The 19,089-nt window shown below is 38.5% G+C and overlaps 1 protein-coding gene across 1 annotated transcript in view; it reads right to left on the bottom strand.

Moving 5' to 3' along the window:
• Window positions 1-9,811: 9,811 nt before the first annotated feature.
• Window positions 9,812-19,089, bottom strand: part of TPK1 (thiamin pyrophosphokinase 1) — a 358,113-nt gene continuing 348,835 nt past the window's right edge. Inside the window, exon 9 of the mRNA XM_061198139.1 lies at window positions 9,812-10,773. Within this exon, the coding sequence (XP_061054122.1) occupies window positions 10,646-10,773 (128 nt within the window). The 3' untranslated portion in view covers window positions 9,812-10,645. The remainder of the gene's footprint in view (window positions 10,774-19,089) is intronic.

Consider the following 19,089-nt stretch of genomic DNA (forward strand, 5'->3'; position numbering starts at 1 on the left):
TGAGGACGATGTTTGCTGTGGGTTTGTCATATATGGCCTTTATTATGTTGAGGAAAGTTCCCTCTGTGCCTACTTTCTGCAGGGTTTTTATCATAAATGGGTGTTGAATTTTGTCGAAAGCTTTCTCTGCATCGATTGAGATGATCATATGGTTTTTCTCCTTCAATTTGTTAATATGGTGTATCACATTGCTTGATTTGCATATATTGAAGAATCCATGCATTCCTGGGATGAACCCCACTTGATCATGGTGTATGATCCTTTTAATGTGCTGTTGGATTCTGTTTGCTAGTGTTTTGTTGAGGATTTTTGCATCTATGTTCATCAGTGATATTGGCCTGTAGTTTTCTTTCTTTGTGACATCTTTGTCTGGTTTTGGTATCAGGGTGATGGTGGCCTCGTAGAATGAGTTTGGGAGTGTTCCTCTCTCTGCTATATTTTGGAAGAGTTTGAGAAGGATGGGTGTTAGCTCTTCTCTAAATATTTGATAGAATTCGCCTGTGAAGCCATCTGGTCCTGGGCTTTTGTTTGTTGGAAGATTTTTAATCCCAGTTTCAATTTCAGTGCTTGTGATTGGTCTGTTCATATTTTCTATTTCTTCCTGGTTCAGTCTCGGCAGGTTGTGCATTTCTAAGAATTTGTCCATTTCTTCCAGGTTGTCCATTTTATTGGCATAGAGTTGCTTGTAGTAATCTGTCATGATCCTTTGTATTTCTGCAGTGTCAGTTGTTACATCTCCTTTTTCATTTCTAATTCTATTGATTTGAGTCTTCTCCCTTTTTTTCTTGATGAGTCTGGCTAATGGTTTATCAATTTTGTTTATCTTCTCAAAGAACTGGCTTTTAGTTTTATTGATCTTTGCTATCGTTTCCTGCATTTCTTTTTCATTTATTTCTGATTTGATCTTTATGATTTCTTTCTGTCTGCTAACTTTGGGGATTATCTGTTCTTCTTTCTCGAATTGCTTTAGGTGTAAGGTTAGGTTGTTTATTTGAGATGTTTCTTGTTTCTTAAGGTAGGATTGTATTGCTATAAACTTCCCTCTTAGAACTGCTTTTGCTGCATCCCATAGGTTTTGGGTCATTGTGTTTTCATTGTCATTTGTTTCTAGGTATATTTTGATTTCCTCTTTGATTTCTTCAGTGATCTCTTGGTTATTAAGTAGTGTATTGTGTAGCCTCCATGTGCTTGTATTTTTTACAGATTTTTTCCTGTCATTGATATCTAGTCTTATAGCGTTGTGGTCGGAAAAGATACTTGATACGATTTCAATTTTCTTAAATTTACCAAGGCTTGATTTGTGACCCAAGATATGATCTATCCTGGAGAATGTTCCATGAGCACTTGAGAATAATGTGTATTCTGTTGTTTTTGGGTGGAATGTCCTATAAATATCAATTAAGTCCATCTTGTTTAATGTATCATTTAAAGCTTGTGTTTCCTTATTTATTTTCATTTTGGATGATCTGTCCATTGGTGAAAGTGGGGTGTTAAAGTCCCCTACTATGATTGTGTTACTGTTGACTTCCCCTTTTATGGCTGTTAGTATTTGCCTTATGTACTGAGGTGCTCCTATGTTGGGTGCATAAATATTTACAATTGTTATACCTTCCTCTTGGATTGATCCCTTGATCATTAGGTAGTTTCCTTCTTTGTCTCTTGTAATAGTCTTTATTTTAAAGTCTATTTTGTCTGATATGAGAATTGCTACTCTAGCTTTCTTTTGATTTCCATTTGCATGGAATATCTTTTTCCATCCCCTCTCTTTCAGTCTGTATGTGTCCCTAGGTCTGAAGTGGGTCTCTTGTAGATGGCATATATACGGGTCTTGTTTTTGTATCCATTCAGCCAGTCTATGTCTTTTGGTTGGAGCATTTAATCTATTTACATTTAAGGTAATTATCGATATGTATGTTCCTATTCCCATTTTCTTAATTGTTTTGGGTTTGTTATTGTAGGTCTTTTCCTTCTCTTGTGTTTCCTGCCTAGAGAAGTTCCTTTAGCATTTGTTGTAAAACTGGTTTGGTGGTGCTGAATTCTCTTAACTTTTGCTTGTCTGTAAAGGTTTTAAATTCTCCATTAATCTGAATGAGATCTTTGCTGGGTAGAGTAATCTTGGTTGTAGGTTTTTCTCCTTCATCACTTTAAATATGTCCTGCCACTCCCTTCTGGCTTACAGAGTTTCTGCTGAAAGATCAACTGTTAACCTTATGGGGATTCCCTTGTGTGTTATTTGTTGTTTTTCCCTTGCTGCTTTAAATATTTTTTCTTTGTATTTAATTTTTGATAGTTTGATTAATATGTGTCTTGGCGTGTTTCTCCTTGGATTTATCCTGTATGGGACTCTCTGTGCTTCCAGGACTTGATTAACTATTTCCTTTCCCATATTAGGGAAGTTTTCAACTAAAATCTCTTCAAATATTTTCTCAGTCCCTTTCTTTTTCTCTTCTTCTTCTGAGACCCCTATAATTCAAATGTTGGTGTGTTTAATGTTGTCCCAGAGGTCTCTGAGACTGTCCTCAGTTCTTTTCATTCCTTTTTCTTTATTCCGCTCTGCAGTAGTTATTTCCACTATTTTATCTTCCAGGTCACTTATCCGTTCTTCTGCCTCAGTTATTTTGCTATTGATCCCTTCCAGAGAATTTATATTTCATTTATTGTATTGTTCATCATTGTTTGTTTGCTTTTTAGTTCTTCTAGTTCCTTGTTAAATGTTTCTTGTATTTTCTCTATTTCCAAGATTTTGGATCATCTTTACTATCATTATTCTGAATTCCTTTTCAGGTAGACAACCTATTTCCTCTTCATTTGTTAGGTCTGGTGGGTGTTTGCCTTGCTCCTTCATCTGCTGTGTGTTTCTTTGTCTTGTCATTTTGCTTAACTTACTGTGTTTGTGGTCTCCTTTTCGCAGGCTGCAGGTTCGTAGTTCCCGTTGTTTTTGGTGTCTGTCCCCAGTGGCTAAGGTTGGTTCAGTGGGTTGTGTAGGCTTCTTGGTGGAGGAGACTAGTGCCTGTGTTCTGGTGGATGAGGCTGGATCTTGTCTTTCTGGTGGGCAGGTCCACGTCTAGTGGTGTGTTTTGGGGTGTCTGTGGCATTATTATGATTTTAGGCAGCCTCTGTGCTAATGGATGGGGTTGTGTTCCTGTCTTGCTAGTTGTTTGGCATAGGGTGTCCGGCAGTGTAGTTTGCTGGTCGTTGAGTGAAGCTGGGTCTTGGCATTGAGATGGAGATCTCTGGGAGATTTTCGCCGTTTGATATTACGTGGAGCTGGGAGGTCTCTTGTGGGCTAGTGTCCTGAAATTGGCTCTCCCACCTCAGAGGCACAGCCCTGATGCCTGGCTGGAGCACCAAGAGCCTTTCATCCACACGGCTCAGAATAAAAGGGAGAAAAAATGAAAGAAAGAAAGAAAAAAATAAATAAAATAAAATAGAATAAAATATAGTAAAATAAAATAAAATAAAGTTATTAAAATAAAGAATAATTTTTAAGAAAAAATTTTTAAAAAGTAAAAAAAAAAAAGCAAAAAAAAAATGGACAGACAGAACCCTAGGACAAATGGTAAAAGCAAAGCTATAGATACAAAATCACACACAGAAGCATATACATACACTCACAAAAAGAGAAAAAGGGAAAAAAATATATATATCTTTGCTCCCATAGTCCACCTCCTCAATTTGGGATGATTCGTTGTCTATTCAGGTGTTCCACAGATGCAGGTACATCAGGTTGATTGTGGAGATTTAATCCGCTGCTCCTGAGGCTGCTGGGAGAGATTTCCCTTTCTCTTCCTTGTTCGCACAGCTCCTGGGGTTCAGCTTTGGATTTGGACCCGCCTCTGCGTGTAGGTCGCCTGAGGGCCTCTGTTCTTTGCTCAGAAAGGATGGTGTTAAAGGAGCAGCTGATTCGGGGGCTCTGGCTCACTCAGGCCGGGGGGAGGGAGGGAGGGGTACCGATGTGGGGCAAGCCTGCAGCGGCAGAGGCCGGCGTGACTTTGCACCAGCCTGATGCGCGCCGTGCGTTTTCCCGGGTAAGTTGTCCCTGGATCACGGGACCCTGGCAGTGACGGGCTGCACAGGCTCCCGGGAGGGACGGTGTGGAGAGTGACCTGTGCTTGCACACAGGCTTCTTGGTGGCGGCAGCAGCAGCCTTAGCGTCTCATGCCCGTCTCTGGGGTCCGCGCTGATCGCCACGGCTCGCGCCCGTCTCTGGAGCTCCTTTAAGCGGCGCTCTGAATCCCCTCTCCTCGCGCACCAGGAAACAAAGAGGCAAGAAAAAAGTCTCCAGTCTCTTGTCTCTTCAGCAGCTCCAGACCTTTTCCCGGACTCCCTCCTGGCTAGCTGTGGCGCACTAGCCCCCTTCAGGCTGTGTTCACGCCGCCAACCCCAGTCCTCTCCCTGCGATCCGACCGAAGCCCGAGCTGCAGCTCCCAGCCCCCGCCCGCCCCGGCAGCTGAGCAGACGAGCCTCTCGGGCTGGTGAGTGCTGCTCGGCGCCGAGCCTCTGTGCGGGAATCTCTCCGCTTTGCCCTCCGCACCCCTGTGGCTGCGCTCTCCTCCGTGGCTCCGAAGCTTCCCCCCCTCTGCCACCCGCAGTCTCCGCCCGCGAAGGGGCTTCCTAGTGTGTGGAAACCTTTCCTCCTTCACAGCTCCCTCCCACTGGTGCAGGTCCTGTCCCTATTCTTTTGTCTCTGTTTTTCCTTTTTTCTTTTGCCCTACCCAGGTACGTGGGGAGTTTCTTGCCTTTTGGGAGGTCTGACGTCTTCTGCCAGCGTTCAGTAGGTGTTCTGTAGGAGTTGTTCCACATGTAGATGTATTTGTGGTGTATTTGTGGAGAGGAAGGTGATCTCCGTGTCTTACTCTTCTGCCATCTTGAAGCTCCCCAATCAACAGTGCTATTTATTAATAGAGAACGCTGAATCAAAATCACAAATAATGAGATTTTGTGTGGGTAATGCTGTTAGAGATAACATACCTTTTTTTAATGGTTTTAGACTCCCCAGGCTAATTTCATATCCATGTTAAAGGTTTAATTTGTGGAACAAGTAGATGTAGACACAAGCAAAGGAAATAGCAGAATTGCATGCCATGGCCTCGAAGTATTTGAAAATAACATATATTCTTATCTGTAGTCTATTTCAACAAATGACAGCCAAGGGCATTCCTTGAACCACCAAAGTTAGAAATAGCTGCAGCTACAAGATTTCCAACTCTGAAAACTTTCTTTGTTACCTCTTATTTTTCCTTTTTTTTTTTTCCTGGCAGTTCAGGCCAATTACAAGTGCTCTTCACATTTATTTTGACCTTGATTCTTTTTTTTTTTTTTAAATAAATTTATTTATTTATTTTTGGCTGAGTTGGGTCTTTGTTGCTGTATGTGGGCTTTCTCTAGTTGCCACTAGCGGGGGCTACTCTTCATTGCAGTGTGCGGGCTTCTCATTGCACTGGCTTCTCTTGTTGTGGAGCACAGGCTCTAGGCACGTGGGCTTCAGTAGTTGTGGCACACAGGCTCAGTAGTTGTGGCGCACGGGCTTAGTTGCTCTGTGGCATGTGGGATCTTCCCGGACCAGGGCTCGAACCCATGTCCCCTGCATTGGCAGGCGGATTCTTAACCACTGCCCCACCAGGGAAGTCCCTGATCTTCATTCTTTTAACCAGTTTCCCAAACCTCCATCATAACTTGCCCATGGCTCTCATTTTCCCTTCTCTGTCCATATCAAGCAACTTCAAATTCCTTGATCTTTTGATTTCCTTTGTGTTACTGGCTGTATTTTGTCTTGGATGATGTCTTTAAGCCCAGCTTTGGCACTGTGAACATTATTTCCTTCTTCAGATATGTGAGAGAGCAAGTTTATAACCAGGTCTGCCCAGTCTAGAATTAGGCACTTATCTTTAGGACTGAGGAAACCATTCAAGAGAAACTTTAGCATCTAATTAAATTTTGGATAGTTAGGGATCAAGGAAGGAAAAGAATGATAGTTTTCAGGGGCTAGGGAAGTCATGCAGTATGTTCCTGGGGCCTGGGTCCAAGTGGGGAGGTTAGTTAAGGCACCACACAAATATTTTTTGCACCCCTGCTGCAGACAAGGCCCTATTCTAAGACAGAAGATATAGCAGATAACAAGGAACACAAAGTCCAAACGCAAACTCTCAAGGACTTTATATTCCAGCAGAGGATTCATAGTGTTAAGCAAGTAAGCACAGAATTAATTATGCCATTCAGGTGAGACTCTGCTCAGTTCCTGCAGAATTGTATACTCCTAACTTCCCATGTTATCATTCAGAAACATAACTGGCTATTAAATATTCACTAGTCTTTAGGGCTTAAAGGTATGTTTAAAAGAAATAAATAATTAAGGTATGATTTATAATCTTAGTCTTATCAATTCCTTTTACAGTGAGTTAAAAACCCTTTTCAACCTTTGGACTAACACCGTATTATAATGTGAGATTTCTTGGTTCTCAGGGACTAGCTATAGGTCTGTTAGGAAAAATTTCTTATTTCTTAGCAATGGGTGATCTCAGCTCCTTGCTGATGTTTTTCAAGTTGTTTGCAGAGATGGCCTTAGTTTTTCTTTTTCGTTTGCTATGTACTGTACAAAGCTCTTGCTTTCAGTGGTAGAATTAAGTACATAGGGAACAAGGCCTTGGATCTGTTTACTTATCCATTACCTGTGACGAAGAATGGTGTTGCCATGACCTCTTTCCCAGGTTGTAACTGTAGCTGTTGTATGCACAGTGGTGAGATCCCAGATTAGCTCTGAGCCCCCCGGGGGTGCCAGGCCAATGCAGAATAACTGATCATGGCTGCGTGCAGAATTGTTCTGAAATGACACTCAGACCGGGGCTCATCAGAAAAGAAAACTATGATTGATAAGTGAAATCTGCTGTGGGCAAGGAAGGGCGAACTTGTACTGTATGAGCCAGGAATTTTCCATTCCATATATATTGACACCCTGGGAATGGCTTGACCTTGTGGCTTCAGTTTTAATCTTCCCCAGGTATGGGGATCATTTATTCTATTTTGAGTAGAATGCTTTAGACACAATTTAAATAATCTAGCTCTCCTCCCCATTCCTAATGAAGTTAAATTGATTTTCTTATTCTCCAATAGGATCACATTCAGCCTGCTGTCATTGGTGGGTTATTCCTCTTAGCCCACATATGAGAATAAAAACTATTATTAAGTGGTGCAGATAAAGTGGTAAACTATACTCATATTGTCCTAAACTTAGGAAAGACATGTATGCCTAATGCAGAACCCTTACACACACACACACATACACACACACACACACTCACACACACGCACACTTTAAAAAAGTCCCTTTATGCATTTTACTTTACCCTTTGCTGTATTTTTTTTTCAATCTAGAATAGACTCCTGGGTGTTTTTCAATTTAGAGTAAAATTATTAGAGTACACTGTGTGTGTGTGTGTGTGTGTGTGTGTAGAATAGATTACAAGACAAATTGTATTTCTTGTGGGTCATGGTCAATATAGTTTGAAAGTCACAATTCAGACCATACTCCTTTTATAATCCCAGAGCCTTAGGGGAGAGAAGAATAGCTTCTTGCCGCTTATAGACTGGGCATATAGCATCATCTCAATCACATCAAATCCACGTGCTGCTTTACTTTGGTTGTTCAAGTAAAGCTTTGGAGGCATGAATTTGGAGCAGGAGTAGTAAGCAAGGTCCGCTTAAAATGCTTTCCACACGTACGGAAGCACAACATGAAACCCGGAGCAGTTACCTTTGTGACGGCCCAGGCTGTCACGGCCACCTTCTCCATGCTCTGACCCACCCCTGGAACTAGTGAAACGGCCCTAGGTCCTATCCCAAGTGAAAACTGCTCTATGTCTGCTTAGCAAAAATTAAGGAATGAAGATGTATTATTCTGCCCGACCTGTGTCTGGGAGTGTGGTCCACCTCCAATTCCTTGGACAGCACACAAAACTTAACTACATTTCATAGTCACTTGTGACTCCGACCAGGGTTTCCATAGCTGCAGCCATTTCCCAGCTGCCTGAAGAGTGATCATAGCTTATCTTCACTACTCAGTGACTTAGGCAGCCAGATGCCATTTTGGGGTGACCATCACTAGATTCATAAAAGCTATAAATCCGACCCATGAAGAGGAGAAACAGACTGAGGTCAAAAGGGCCAAGGAGCACAGGCCACTTTCCCGGCAGAGCCCAGCTTCCAGTTTCTCTTCTGGCTGCAAGTGGGAGGTCAGGATCCAGACTGAACACGGGGGCGGCAAGAGGGGCTGCCTGGGGAGGCTCAGAAAGTGCACTGGGGGCCCCTGAGGTTCATCGTCAAGACTCCTCGTGTTAGCATAAAAGTAAGTGGATCCTTGTTTAAATGATGTGGTGAGGAAGCACAAAAGGAGGAAAATTGCACTTAGGTAGTTTTAAGGGATAGAAAGGGGTCAAATACCTAGTTCTTCAGTAGCCTGGCAGGATTGGGAGAGGAGCCCTGTACTTGAGGGGAAGGCCTTCCAGGGGCCTCCAGTTGGTGGTCTGGGATGAATCTCAGTGCTTTTGTTCCCCCTCAGCTTCAGCAAACTATATTCTTCTTGTCAAGTATCTGCTTATTAACACTGGTAAAATTTTCAGGGTACATAGGGCATGACTCTTTTGCAGTAACATGTTAAAACAGTGGACATATTTTCAGATTCCGTATGTTGTGAATACATTTTTAGTAATGAACAGATACCAGCTGAGCCTGAAACTGTACGTGAACCAGAACTCAATAACAGGTACTAGGAGGGCCCTTTCCCACTGCTCCTCCCTCTTTCTAGCTTCTCTTGGTGCAGGCACTGTCTGAGGCAGTGGCTTGGGGGTCTTACGTTATATTTTCCTGTTGGAGGTGCTGAGTTAAATGAGCCAGCGAAGGAGCTAGTGGTTGACTGAGCTTTCTTCTAGCTATTCTTTAAAAAATTTATTTTATTTAAATTGAAGTATAGTTTATTTACAGTGTTTCAGGTGTACAGCAAAGTGATCCAATTTTATATATATATCTATTCTTTTCCAGATTCTTTTGCATTATAGGTTATTACAAGATATTGAATATAGTTCCCTGTGCTATACAGTGGGTCCTTGTTGTTTACCTATTTTATATGTAGTAGTGTGCATTTGTTAACCCCAAATTCCCAATTTATCCCTCCCCCACCCCTTCCCCTTTGGTGACGTAAGTTTGTCTCTAGCCCCTGCCTTCTTTACAGTTGTCTCTGCTGTGGGTGGGAGGAGACAGTAGAGGGGCAGAAGCTCTGGGCTCTGCATTTGTGCTAAGAGGCAGAAGGGCCTAGAACTGGGCCTTCCACTGTAGTACTGACTGTACGATGTGTGACTCTGACCTGTGCTCTGAGCTCTTCTCTTACTCTTCCCCAGGGTTCTTCCTCCATGTTTTCTTCACTTTCTCTACCACGGAAGTGCCTTCCCTCTGTTGGCTCTTTTTTCTCCAGCATGTAACAATCTTTGAAAGTAATCTACCTGTCCTTCCTTTCTAAATCCGACAAGGTAAACAGGTGCTACCTATAATCCCTATTTTATAGATGGGGCAACGGGTCCAGAGAGATTAAGTGTAAACGTGTGGCACATGTGCTCTAGAAAGTAACTTCCATGGAGGTTAGAGAAAGTGTTAACAGCAACACTGGGCTGCTCTCCAAAATCAGAGGAGTGAAGAACTATACCTATTAATCATCTTTTGAGCAAATTTTTTTTTTTGTACAGAAACACTGATTAGGAAAGACTGGTCATTATAAAATATAGGTGAGAAAATGGATTGTTTTCTTAAAAACTGACCACAGGCACATGGATAACTAAATATTTTTATTTGACATCTGGATTCAATGTCACATATATTTGCGTAAATTATGAACAATTCTCTCTAATGACTGACTGTGCACAACTGCGTGCTACTTCACCTGATCCCACATTCACTCTCCACTTACAACGCAACCGCCACTCTGTTGTAGCACCAGAAAGAAGAGAGCTGCTGGTCCCTTTCCTTAGGGCAACACTGGGTTTGCGCTATGTAAAGCTGCTGGGCAGGTTCTACCTGTTTTAAACTTTAATAATCAGGCCAATGATTTTTTTAATTTATTATGAAAAGATAATACCAAAACCCATTAAGGCCAGAATAAAATGGTGCAGTTCTAGCATCCCAAGCTAGAAGGAATTATTTTTTCAGTGAAAGGGAATACATATAATACAGAGAGAGCTAATATTTTTAGACAGAAGTAGCCTTTGGTGTTAAGCAATTAAGGATGAACAGGAGTAGGTTTATGTGCGGGACACCACGGAGCCTCAAGAGAGCCTTCTCAGCTTCAAACTTAAAAGCAGTTTTCTAGGATACACGGAATGATTAATAACATAAGAATGATCAGTCCTGAATTTTAGAGTGGAATAATTCACATTAGTTTTCCAACTGAATGTAATTTACTTGCTTAAGAAATAATGATTTCCCCCCCTCACTGTAAAATTGAGATCTGTCATTCATAATGTTACCTGGATGATCTAAACATTAACATATTTAAAACTAGCGGGCTTCTCAGGGACAGGTTTAGATTCCTGCCAACCAGGTGAACTGTTCTTGTGGAGCACGAAGTTGTTGGCAAATGAGGTCAGAGGCACGGCTGCGGAGGTCAGTCATGGGTGTTTTTGATGGCCATGGTCCAGAGGAGGGGACGGTCTGTTTCCACAGTCACAATACCAGATCCATCGTAGGTATTGGAAGTGCTGACCAGTGTTCCAAAACTAATCCTATGATTTGCTGTAAGAAAATAAGAAAACAAAAGTTTGGTGAGAGCCAAGCTCCCTCCAGGGGAGAATGGCTTTGCCAAGAGTTACCAAAAAGCAATTAAGCACACACTTTGACAGATGATCTGTAAAATGCGGGATAGGTTAACTTAATACCGGCCCTGCAAACAGATTGTACCTTTTTTTTCCCTTGTACTTATACAGTTAGGCCCCCACCAGCCATCTGCTTGATACCTAGGAGTGTACATATGTCAATCCCAATCTCCGGGGGGGAATAGGGAGTTAGTGTTTAATGGGGGCAGAGTTTCAGTTTAGGAGAAAAATTCAGTAGATGGATGATGGTGAGAGTTGCACACCAGTATGAATGTACTTAGAGCCACTGAACTGTACAGTTAAATATGGTTAAAACAGTATGTTTTGTATTATGTGACTTTTACCACAACAACAAAATTTTTTTTAAAATGTGGGATAGGTGAAATGTATGATATGAGGTTCTAAACCTGAAAGTTTCTATAACTTGTTATAACCAGTCTTCCTGGAGTTGGTTATTGGTTATTTACCAGTTTGGGATATATGTCACTCTCAATACTAAATTTCATTAAATTTTGTTTTTTCTTTACCAATTGTAAAACCAAAACCCATTTCTGTAATAGGTTATTTCCTTGCCTGGGTGCAATTTTAATTTTTCTTGATGATTCAGAATTAACATTTTTATATTTGACTAAGCTCTATAAAAATGCAGTTTTAGTTTCAATTATAAATGATATGGGGCAGAAAGCTAATTACTTTCAAAAGAAGCAAGGGATTTTGGTCATTGTTTTCTCATAAAGAAAAGCCAAAGTGAACAAGGGTTGCTTTCTGTAAAATTAATCAGAACTCGGAGGTCAAAAAGCAGACTTCCAAATGTGTAATCTTGAGCAAGCCACTTAAATTCAGCATATAATGAGGGCATAAGATGAGATAATCCTTTAAATTACTTAATTATGAAAATAAAGGCTTTGGAGTTAAGTTATATTATTAGAATTTATATATTTATAAATTACAAATTTATAAATTACATAATTACATATAAATTAAATTTATATATATATATTTCCTAACAAGTTCGTTGAAGTTAATGCCTGGGCACCCATTGGTAACCTCACTTCTCTTTGCTTATAAAAGAGCAGTTCACGTTATCAACATGACTTGAAACCATGACTGTCCTACAAACATTCCTTGATAATCAGTACTGATTTCTTTGCTAAGAAATTAGAAAAGTAAACAAATGTTATGGAGAGAAATAAACAAATGTAAGAGTCAGAAAAGGCCCCTTTTCCTTCAAACAAAGTGCAACTATGAAGTTACACAGCTTTGGAATAAATAATTCAATTATAATGGTCACTTCCCACTAGAGGGAGCCTGTTATCTTTCTGAGGAAATCTTGAAAAGGCAATTTAAAAATTCAGAAATAGTATTATAGGATAATATAACATCAGTAATTCACACAGTTTACTTATTAAAACTCAAACTCTTTACTAATTACTAACGTGATTAGTAAACTGTCAACATGTTTACTAATGCAAACATGAAGTTATAAAGTAAAACTACAGGAATACAGAGTGAACCTCGTGTGAATATTGCCCTAACAGGTAACTCAATGCAAGAAGCTTTCGCCTCTCAGTAATCTGGAGCTTTTCTGAGATGATGTTTCTGAATGATATTTATGATAAGCACATAAATTTACAAATCCAGACACTATTACATAGATAGTGAGTCTGTCAAGGAAAGAAGCCTTGCTCTCCTGAAGGGTGACCGTGCCTGGAATCCGGGTGCACACCAGATACCTACTGACATCCATCCCAGGCCCAGGGTTCCCAACAGCCCTCTGAGGAAGGGCTGAGGAACAGTTTACACATTTCATACCATTTATTCAGAAAGGCAATTTAGGGTGCTTCAGTGGACCAGCTTTACAGTGGAAACCCCCCAGTGAAGCACAAGGTACACACAACCCACCTGAACGTGAAACAATGCGTTTAAGATTCTGGCAACTAATTAAGTTAAAATCCTATTTTTTACTTAAAAATAGGGCTCAAAGGACATGCGTGCAAAATTATTTCTCTAGTTTATAGTTGCACGTAAATTCCTTTCTGATTTTCTGAAGGCAGACTATGGATTTTGGATTATCCTAGGTAGACAACTATATTATATATATTGGCTTTTCTAAGATATTGTTGCATCCTAATTAATTCTTAAATGGGAAAAGAAGTGAAATAGCTTTATTAGGGTATGAGAAGGTACAGTTTTTACTTTGCATGAAATATATGAGTTAAGGCCATTATTATCCAGCCTTATAAATCATGTTTTCTTTTTATTTTGTAATGTTGAAAGAACCAGTTACTAAACCAGGACCAGTTACTAAACATTTCTTAGTTGGCTTTGGGCTGCTATAACAAAATGCTGTAGGCTGGGTTGCTTAAATAGCAGACATGATTGCTCACAGTTCAGGAGCTTGGGAAGTCCTAGATAAGGGTGCCAACATGGTTGAGTTCTGGTAAGAACTGTCTTCCTGGCTGGTTTTCAGACAGCTGCCTTCTTGCTGTATCCTCATATGGTGGAGAGACCTCCTGCCTCTTCCTCTTTTTATAAGGGCACTAATCCCATCATGAGGGTCCCACCCTCATGACCTAATCGAACCCTAATTATCTCCCAAAGGCCCCACCTCCAAATACCATCACATTGGGGGTTATGGCTTCAATATGTGAATTTGGGGGGACTCAAATACTCAGTCCATAACAATAGTTACAATTAATTAAAGGTTACAATGAAATTCATTTGATCATCTCCAACTTTATGGAAAGTAGAATAAAAATGATTGATAGAAAACTAAGATGAATAAGCTGAAACACAAAATCATGAAATTCAATTGACTATGTCACTACAATTATTTTGGAGTATGTTTTCTCCAAAGAATCATGCTTTTGGACAAAACTTTCAAAAGTCTCCCTTAGAAGAAAAATCTCTTTCTAAGAAAATATTTGGAATTAATACTGAACTCCCCTCTCCCCAAATGTTTGAGGGTCAATCATGAAATAAAATACATAAGACTGGCAGAGAGATAACTTCCTGCAGATAGCAATAAAACAAATTACTTCCTTTTATTGTTTTTTCTTCCAGTTTTATTGAGAGATAATTGACATATAATAACACTGTATACATTTAAGGTGTATAGCAAAATGACTTGACATATGTATATATTGTGAAATGATTACCAAAATAACATCCATCACCTTATATAATTACATTTTTTTTTCCTTGTGAGAACTTCAGTGTCTACTCTCTTACCAACTTTCAAATATACAATACAGCCTTGGCAATGATACTCGTCATGTTGAACATTACATAGCCAGTACTTATTTATCTTATAACTGGAAGTCGATATCTTTTGACCACCTTCACCTCACTCTCTCCACCCTCTGCCTTTGGTAACCACAAATCTGATCTTTTTTTCTATGAATTTGAGTTTTTTACCTACCACATATAAGTGAGATGGTACAGTACGTGTCTTTCTCTGTCTGACTTATTTCATTTAGCATAATGCCCTCAAGGTCCATTCATATTGTTGCAAATGGCAGGGTTTCCTTTTTATGGCTGAACAGTGTTCCACTGTATATACATCACATCTTTATCTATTCATCTGTCGATGGAAACTTAGGTTGTTTCCATGTCTTGGCTATTGTAAGTAATGCTGTAATGAATGTGAACATGGGAGTGCAGTTATCTTTTTGACATAGTGATTTTGTTTCCTTTGGATATATACCCAGAAGTGGGATTGCTGGTAATATGGTAGTTTTATGTTTAATTTTTTTGAGAAACCTCCATACTGTTTTCCATAGTGGCTATACCAATTTACATTCCCACCAACAGTGCACAAAGGTTCCTTTCTCTCCATATCCTCTCCAGAACTTGTTCTCTCTTGTCTTTTTGATGACAGCCAATCTAATAGGTATGAGGTGATAACTTACTGTGGTTTTGATTTGATTTCCCTGACTAGTGATGTTAACTACCCTTTTCATGTACCTATTGGCCATCTGTATGTCTTCTTGGAAAAATGTCTATTCAGATCCTTTGGCCATTTTTAACTTTTTTTTTTTTCTTTTGAGTTGTGTGAGTTCTTTGTATATTTTGAATATTAACCCCTTCTCAGATATGATTTGCAAATATCTTATCCCATTGCTTAGGTTGTCTTTTCATTTTGTTATTGTTTCTTTTGCTGTGCAGAAGCTTTTTAGTTTGGCGTAGTCCTACTTGTTTATTTTTTATTTTGTTGCTTGTGCTTTAGTCTTTTGTGCTTTGGTCTTTTGCCAAGACCCATGTCAAGAAGCTTTATTCCTGTGTTTTCTTCCAGGAGTTTTATGGTTTCAGGTCTTATGTTTAATTTCTTAATCCATTTTGAGTTAATTTTTGGGAGTGATGTAAAATAGGGATCTAGTTTTACTCTTTTACATGTGACTATCCAATTTCCCAGCACCATTTATTAAAAAGACTGTCTTTTCTCCATCGAGTATTCTTGGCTCTCTTTTCATGTTAGCTCACTGTATATGTGTTGGTTCTCAATTCTGCTGCATTGGTTTATGTGTCTGTTTTTATGCCCGTACCATAATGCTTTTATTATTATATCTTTATAATATAGTTTGAATTCAGGAAGTGTGATGCCTCCAGCTTTGTTGTTCTTTCTCAGGATTGCTTTGGCTATTCAGGGTCTTTTGTAGTTTCATATGAATTTTAGGATTTCTCTTTCTTCTGTAAAAAATGCCATTGGAATCTTGATGGGGATTGCAATGAATCTATAGGTGGCTTTGGGTGGTATAGATATTTTAACAATATTAATTCTTCTAATCCATGAGCCTGGAATATCTTTCCATTTATTTTAATCTTTAATTTCTTTCATCAATATATTATAGTTTTCAGTGTAGAGATCTTTCATCTCCTTGGTTAAATTTATTTCTAAGTATTTTATTGTTCTCGATGATATTGTAAATGAGATTATTTTTCAGATAATTCATTCTTAGTGTATAGAAATACTTTTGATTTTTGTATGTTGAATTTTGTATCCTGCAACTTTACTGAATTCATTGATCTAACAGTTTTATTTTATTTTATTTTATTTTTTGGTTGAGTGTTTAGGCTTTTCTATACATAAAATCATGTCATCTAGAAACAGAGATAATTTTGGGTCTTCCTTTCCAATTTGGAAGCCTTTTCTTTCTTTTTCTTGCCTGATTTCTCTGGCTTGGACTTCTGGTGCCATGTTGAATAGAAGTGGTGAGAGTGGGCATCCTTGTCCTGTTGGAAATGGCTTCAGTCTTTCACCATTGAGTATGATGTTAGCTGTGGGCTTGATATATATGGCCTTACTTTACTGTATTGAGGTGCATTCCCTTTCTATAGCTAGTTTGTTGAGAGTTTTTATCATGAACAGATGTTAAATTATGTCAAGTGCTTTTTCTGCATCTATTGAGATGATCATATGATTTTTATCTTTCATTCTATTAATGTAATATATCACATTTATTGATTTGCATATATTGAAGCATCCTCGCATCCCAGGGATGAATCCTACTTGGTCATGGTGTATGATCCTTTTAATGTGCTGCTGAATTTGGTTTGCTGTTTTGTTGAGAATTTTTGCATCTATATTCATCAGGGATATTGGCCTGTGGTTTTCTTTTCTTGTAATGTCCTTATTTGGCTTTGATATCAGGGTAATACTAGCCTTGTAAAATGAGTTTGGAAGTGTTCTCTCCTCTTCAGTATTTCTGGATATTTTGAGAAGGATTGCTGTTAATTCTTCTTTAAATGTTTGGTAAAATTTACCAGTGAAGACATTTGGTCCTGGACTTTTCTTTTTTGGGAGATTTTTGATTACCAATTCAATACCCTACTAGTAATTGGTCTGTTGAGATTTTCTAGTTCTTCCTAATTCAGTCATGATAGGTTCTATGTTTCTAGTAATTTATCCACTTTTTCTATGTGTTGGTGTATAGTTGGTCACTGAAGACTCTTATGAACCTTTGTATTTCTATATTATCAGTTGTAATGTCCCCTCTTTCATTTAAAATTTTGTTAATTTGGGATCTCTCTCTTCCCCTTGGTTAGTCTCAATAAAGATTTGTCTGTTTTGTTTATCTCTTCAAAGAGCCAGCCCTTAGTTTTATTAAGTTTTCTCTATTTCTTTCCTGGTCTCTATTTGTTTATGCTCTAAACCTTATTTCCTTTTTTGGCCAACTTTGGGCTTAGTTTGTTCTTCATCTTCTAGATCCTTGAGGTGTAAAAGTTCGGTTGTTTATTTGAGATCTTTCTATTTCTTGAGGTCCGCATTTATAGATATGAACTTCCCTCTGGGACCTGCTTTTGCTGCATACCATAAGTTTGTATGTTTTGTTACCATTTTCATTTGTCTCAAGATACTTTTTAATTTCTCATTTAATTTCATCTTAGATCTACTGGTTGTTCAGGATAGTACTGTTTAATTTCCATGTATTCATGAGTTATCCAGTTTTACTCCTTTTACCAATTTCTAGTTTCATACCATTGTGGTCAGAGGAGATATTAGGTATGATTTCAGTCTTGGTTAATTTGCTAAGACTTGTTTTGTGGCCTAATGCATGATCTATGCTAGAAAATGTTCTGTGTGCATTTGAGAAGAATGTGTATCCTGCTGTTGTCAGACAAAGTATTCTGTATATGTCTGTTACAACTGAGTCAACAGTGTTGTTCAAATCCATTGTTTCCTTATTTTCTGTCTGAATGATCTATCGGTTATTGAACGTGGGGTATTAAAGTCCCCAACTGTTTGTTGTTGTTTATTTCTCCTTATAATTCTGTTAATGTTTGCTTTATATAGTTAGGTGCTCTGATGTTGGATGGGTGCATAAATATTTACAATTGGTGTATCTTTTTGATGGATTGACCCCTTTATTGTTATATAGTGAAGTTCTTTCTCTTTCTGTCATTTTTAGCTTAATGTCTATTTTGTCTGATATGAGTATAGCTACCTTTGTTTTTTCTTCGTTATCATTTGCTTGAAATATCTTTCTCCATCCTTTCAGTCTCAGTCTGTGTCTTTGAAGCTAAAGTGAGTCTCCTGTAGGCAGTATATTGTTTGATATTGTTTTTAAGTCATTCATCCAATTTTGTGTCTTTGATTGGAGAATTTTATCCATTATGCTTAAAGTAATTATTGATGGATAAGGATTTACTATTGCCATTTTCTTACTTGTTTTGCTGACTGTTTTGTAGCTCTGTTGTTCCTTGCTTCTTATTCTGCTGTCTTCTTTTGTGTTGATGACTTTTTTTGTATTGGTATACTTCACTTGATCCTGATCTTTTGTGTAATAGGTTTTTCCTCTGTGGTTACCATGAGCCTTATATAAACTATCTTATATTTATAATATCCTATTTTAAGCTGATGACAACTTAACTTCAATAGCATTTCTAAAATTACAATTTACTTCTCCCCCATCACGTTACAATTTACATATTTTTTTATATTATGTATACAGTAACGGACTATTGAAGTTATGGGTTTTTTTTAATACATTTTAAAACTTTTAAACTACAGTTGTAAGAGAATTATGCACCACTATTACCATATTAAATAACTTCAATTATTTACCAATACCAGGAAGTCTTATACCTGTGTTCATCTGATTGTATCATGTAAATTAGCATCACTTTATTTCTGCTTGAAGAACTCCCTTTAGCATTTCTTGTAAGGCAGGCCTAGTGGTGATAAACTCAATCAGCTTTTGTTTGTTCAGGCACTTATTTATCTCCCCTTCATTTCTGAAGGACAGGTTTGCCAGGTATAGTATTGCTGTTGACAGATTTTTTTCTTTCAATATTTTGACTGTATTATCCCATTCTCTCCTGGCCTGAAAAGTTTCTTTTGAGAAATCTGCCCATTATGGGAATTCCCTGTATGTAATGTGTTGCTTTCTCTTGTTGCTTTGAAAATTTTCTTTTTGTCTTTGACTTTTGGAACTATTTGGTTCAATCTATTTGGGGTCCTTTGGGCCTCATGGATTTGTATGTCCATTTCTTTCCTCATTTTCAGCCACTATTGCTTTATATACACTTTCTGTGCCTTTCTCTTTCTCCTTCTGGGGTACCCATAATGCAGATATTGTTTCTTCTGATGGTGTCCTATAAGTTCCATAGGCTTTCTTCACTCTTTTTCATTCTTTTTTTCTTTTGTTCCTCTGACTGGATAAATTCAAATACCCTGTCACTGATTCTTTCTTCTGTATGGTCAATTCTGATTTTGAAGCTCTCTATTGAACTTTAC

Source organism: Eubalaena glacialis, chromosome 8 (assembly GCF_028564815.1).
Source record: "Eubalaena glacialis isolate mEubGla1 chromosome 8, mEubGla1.1.hap2.+ XY, whole genome shotgun sequence".
Lineage (NCBI taxonomy): Eukaryota > Metazoa > Chordata > Mammalia > Artiodactyla > Balaenidae > Eubalaena > Eubalaena glacialis.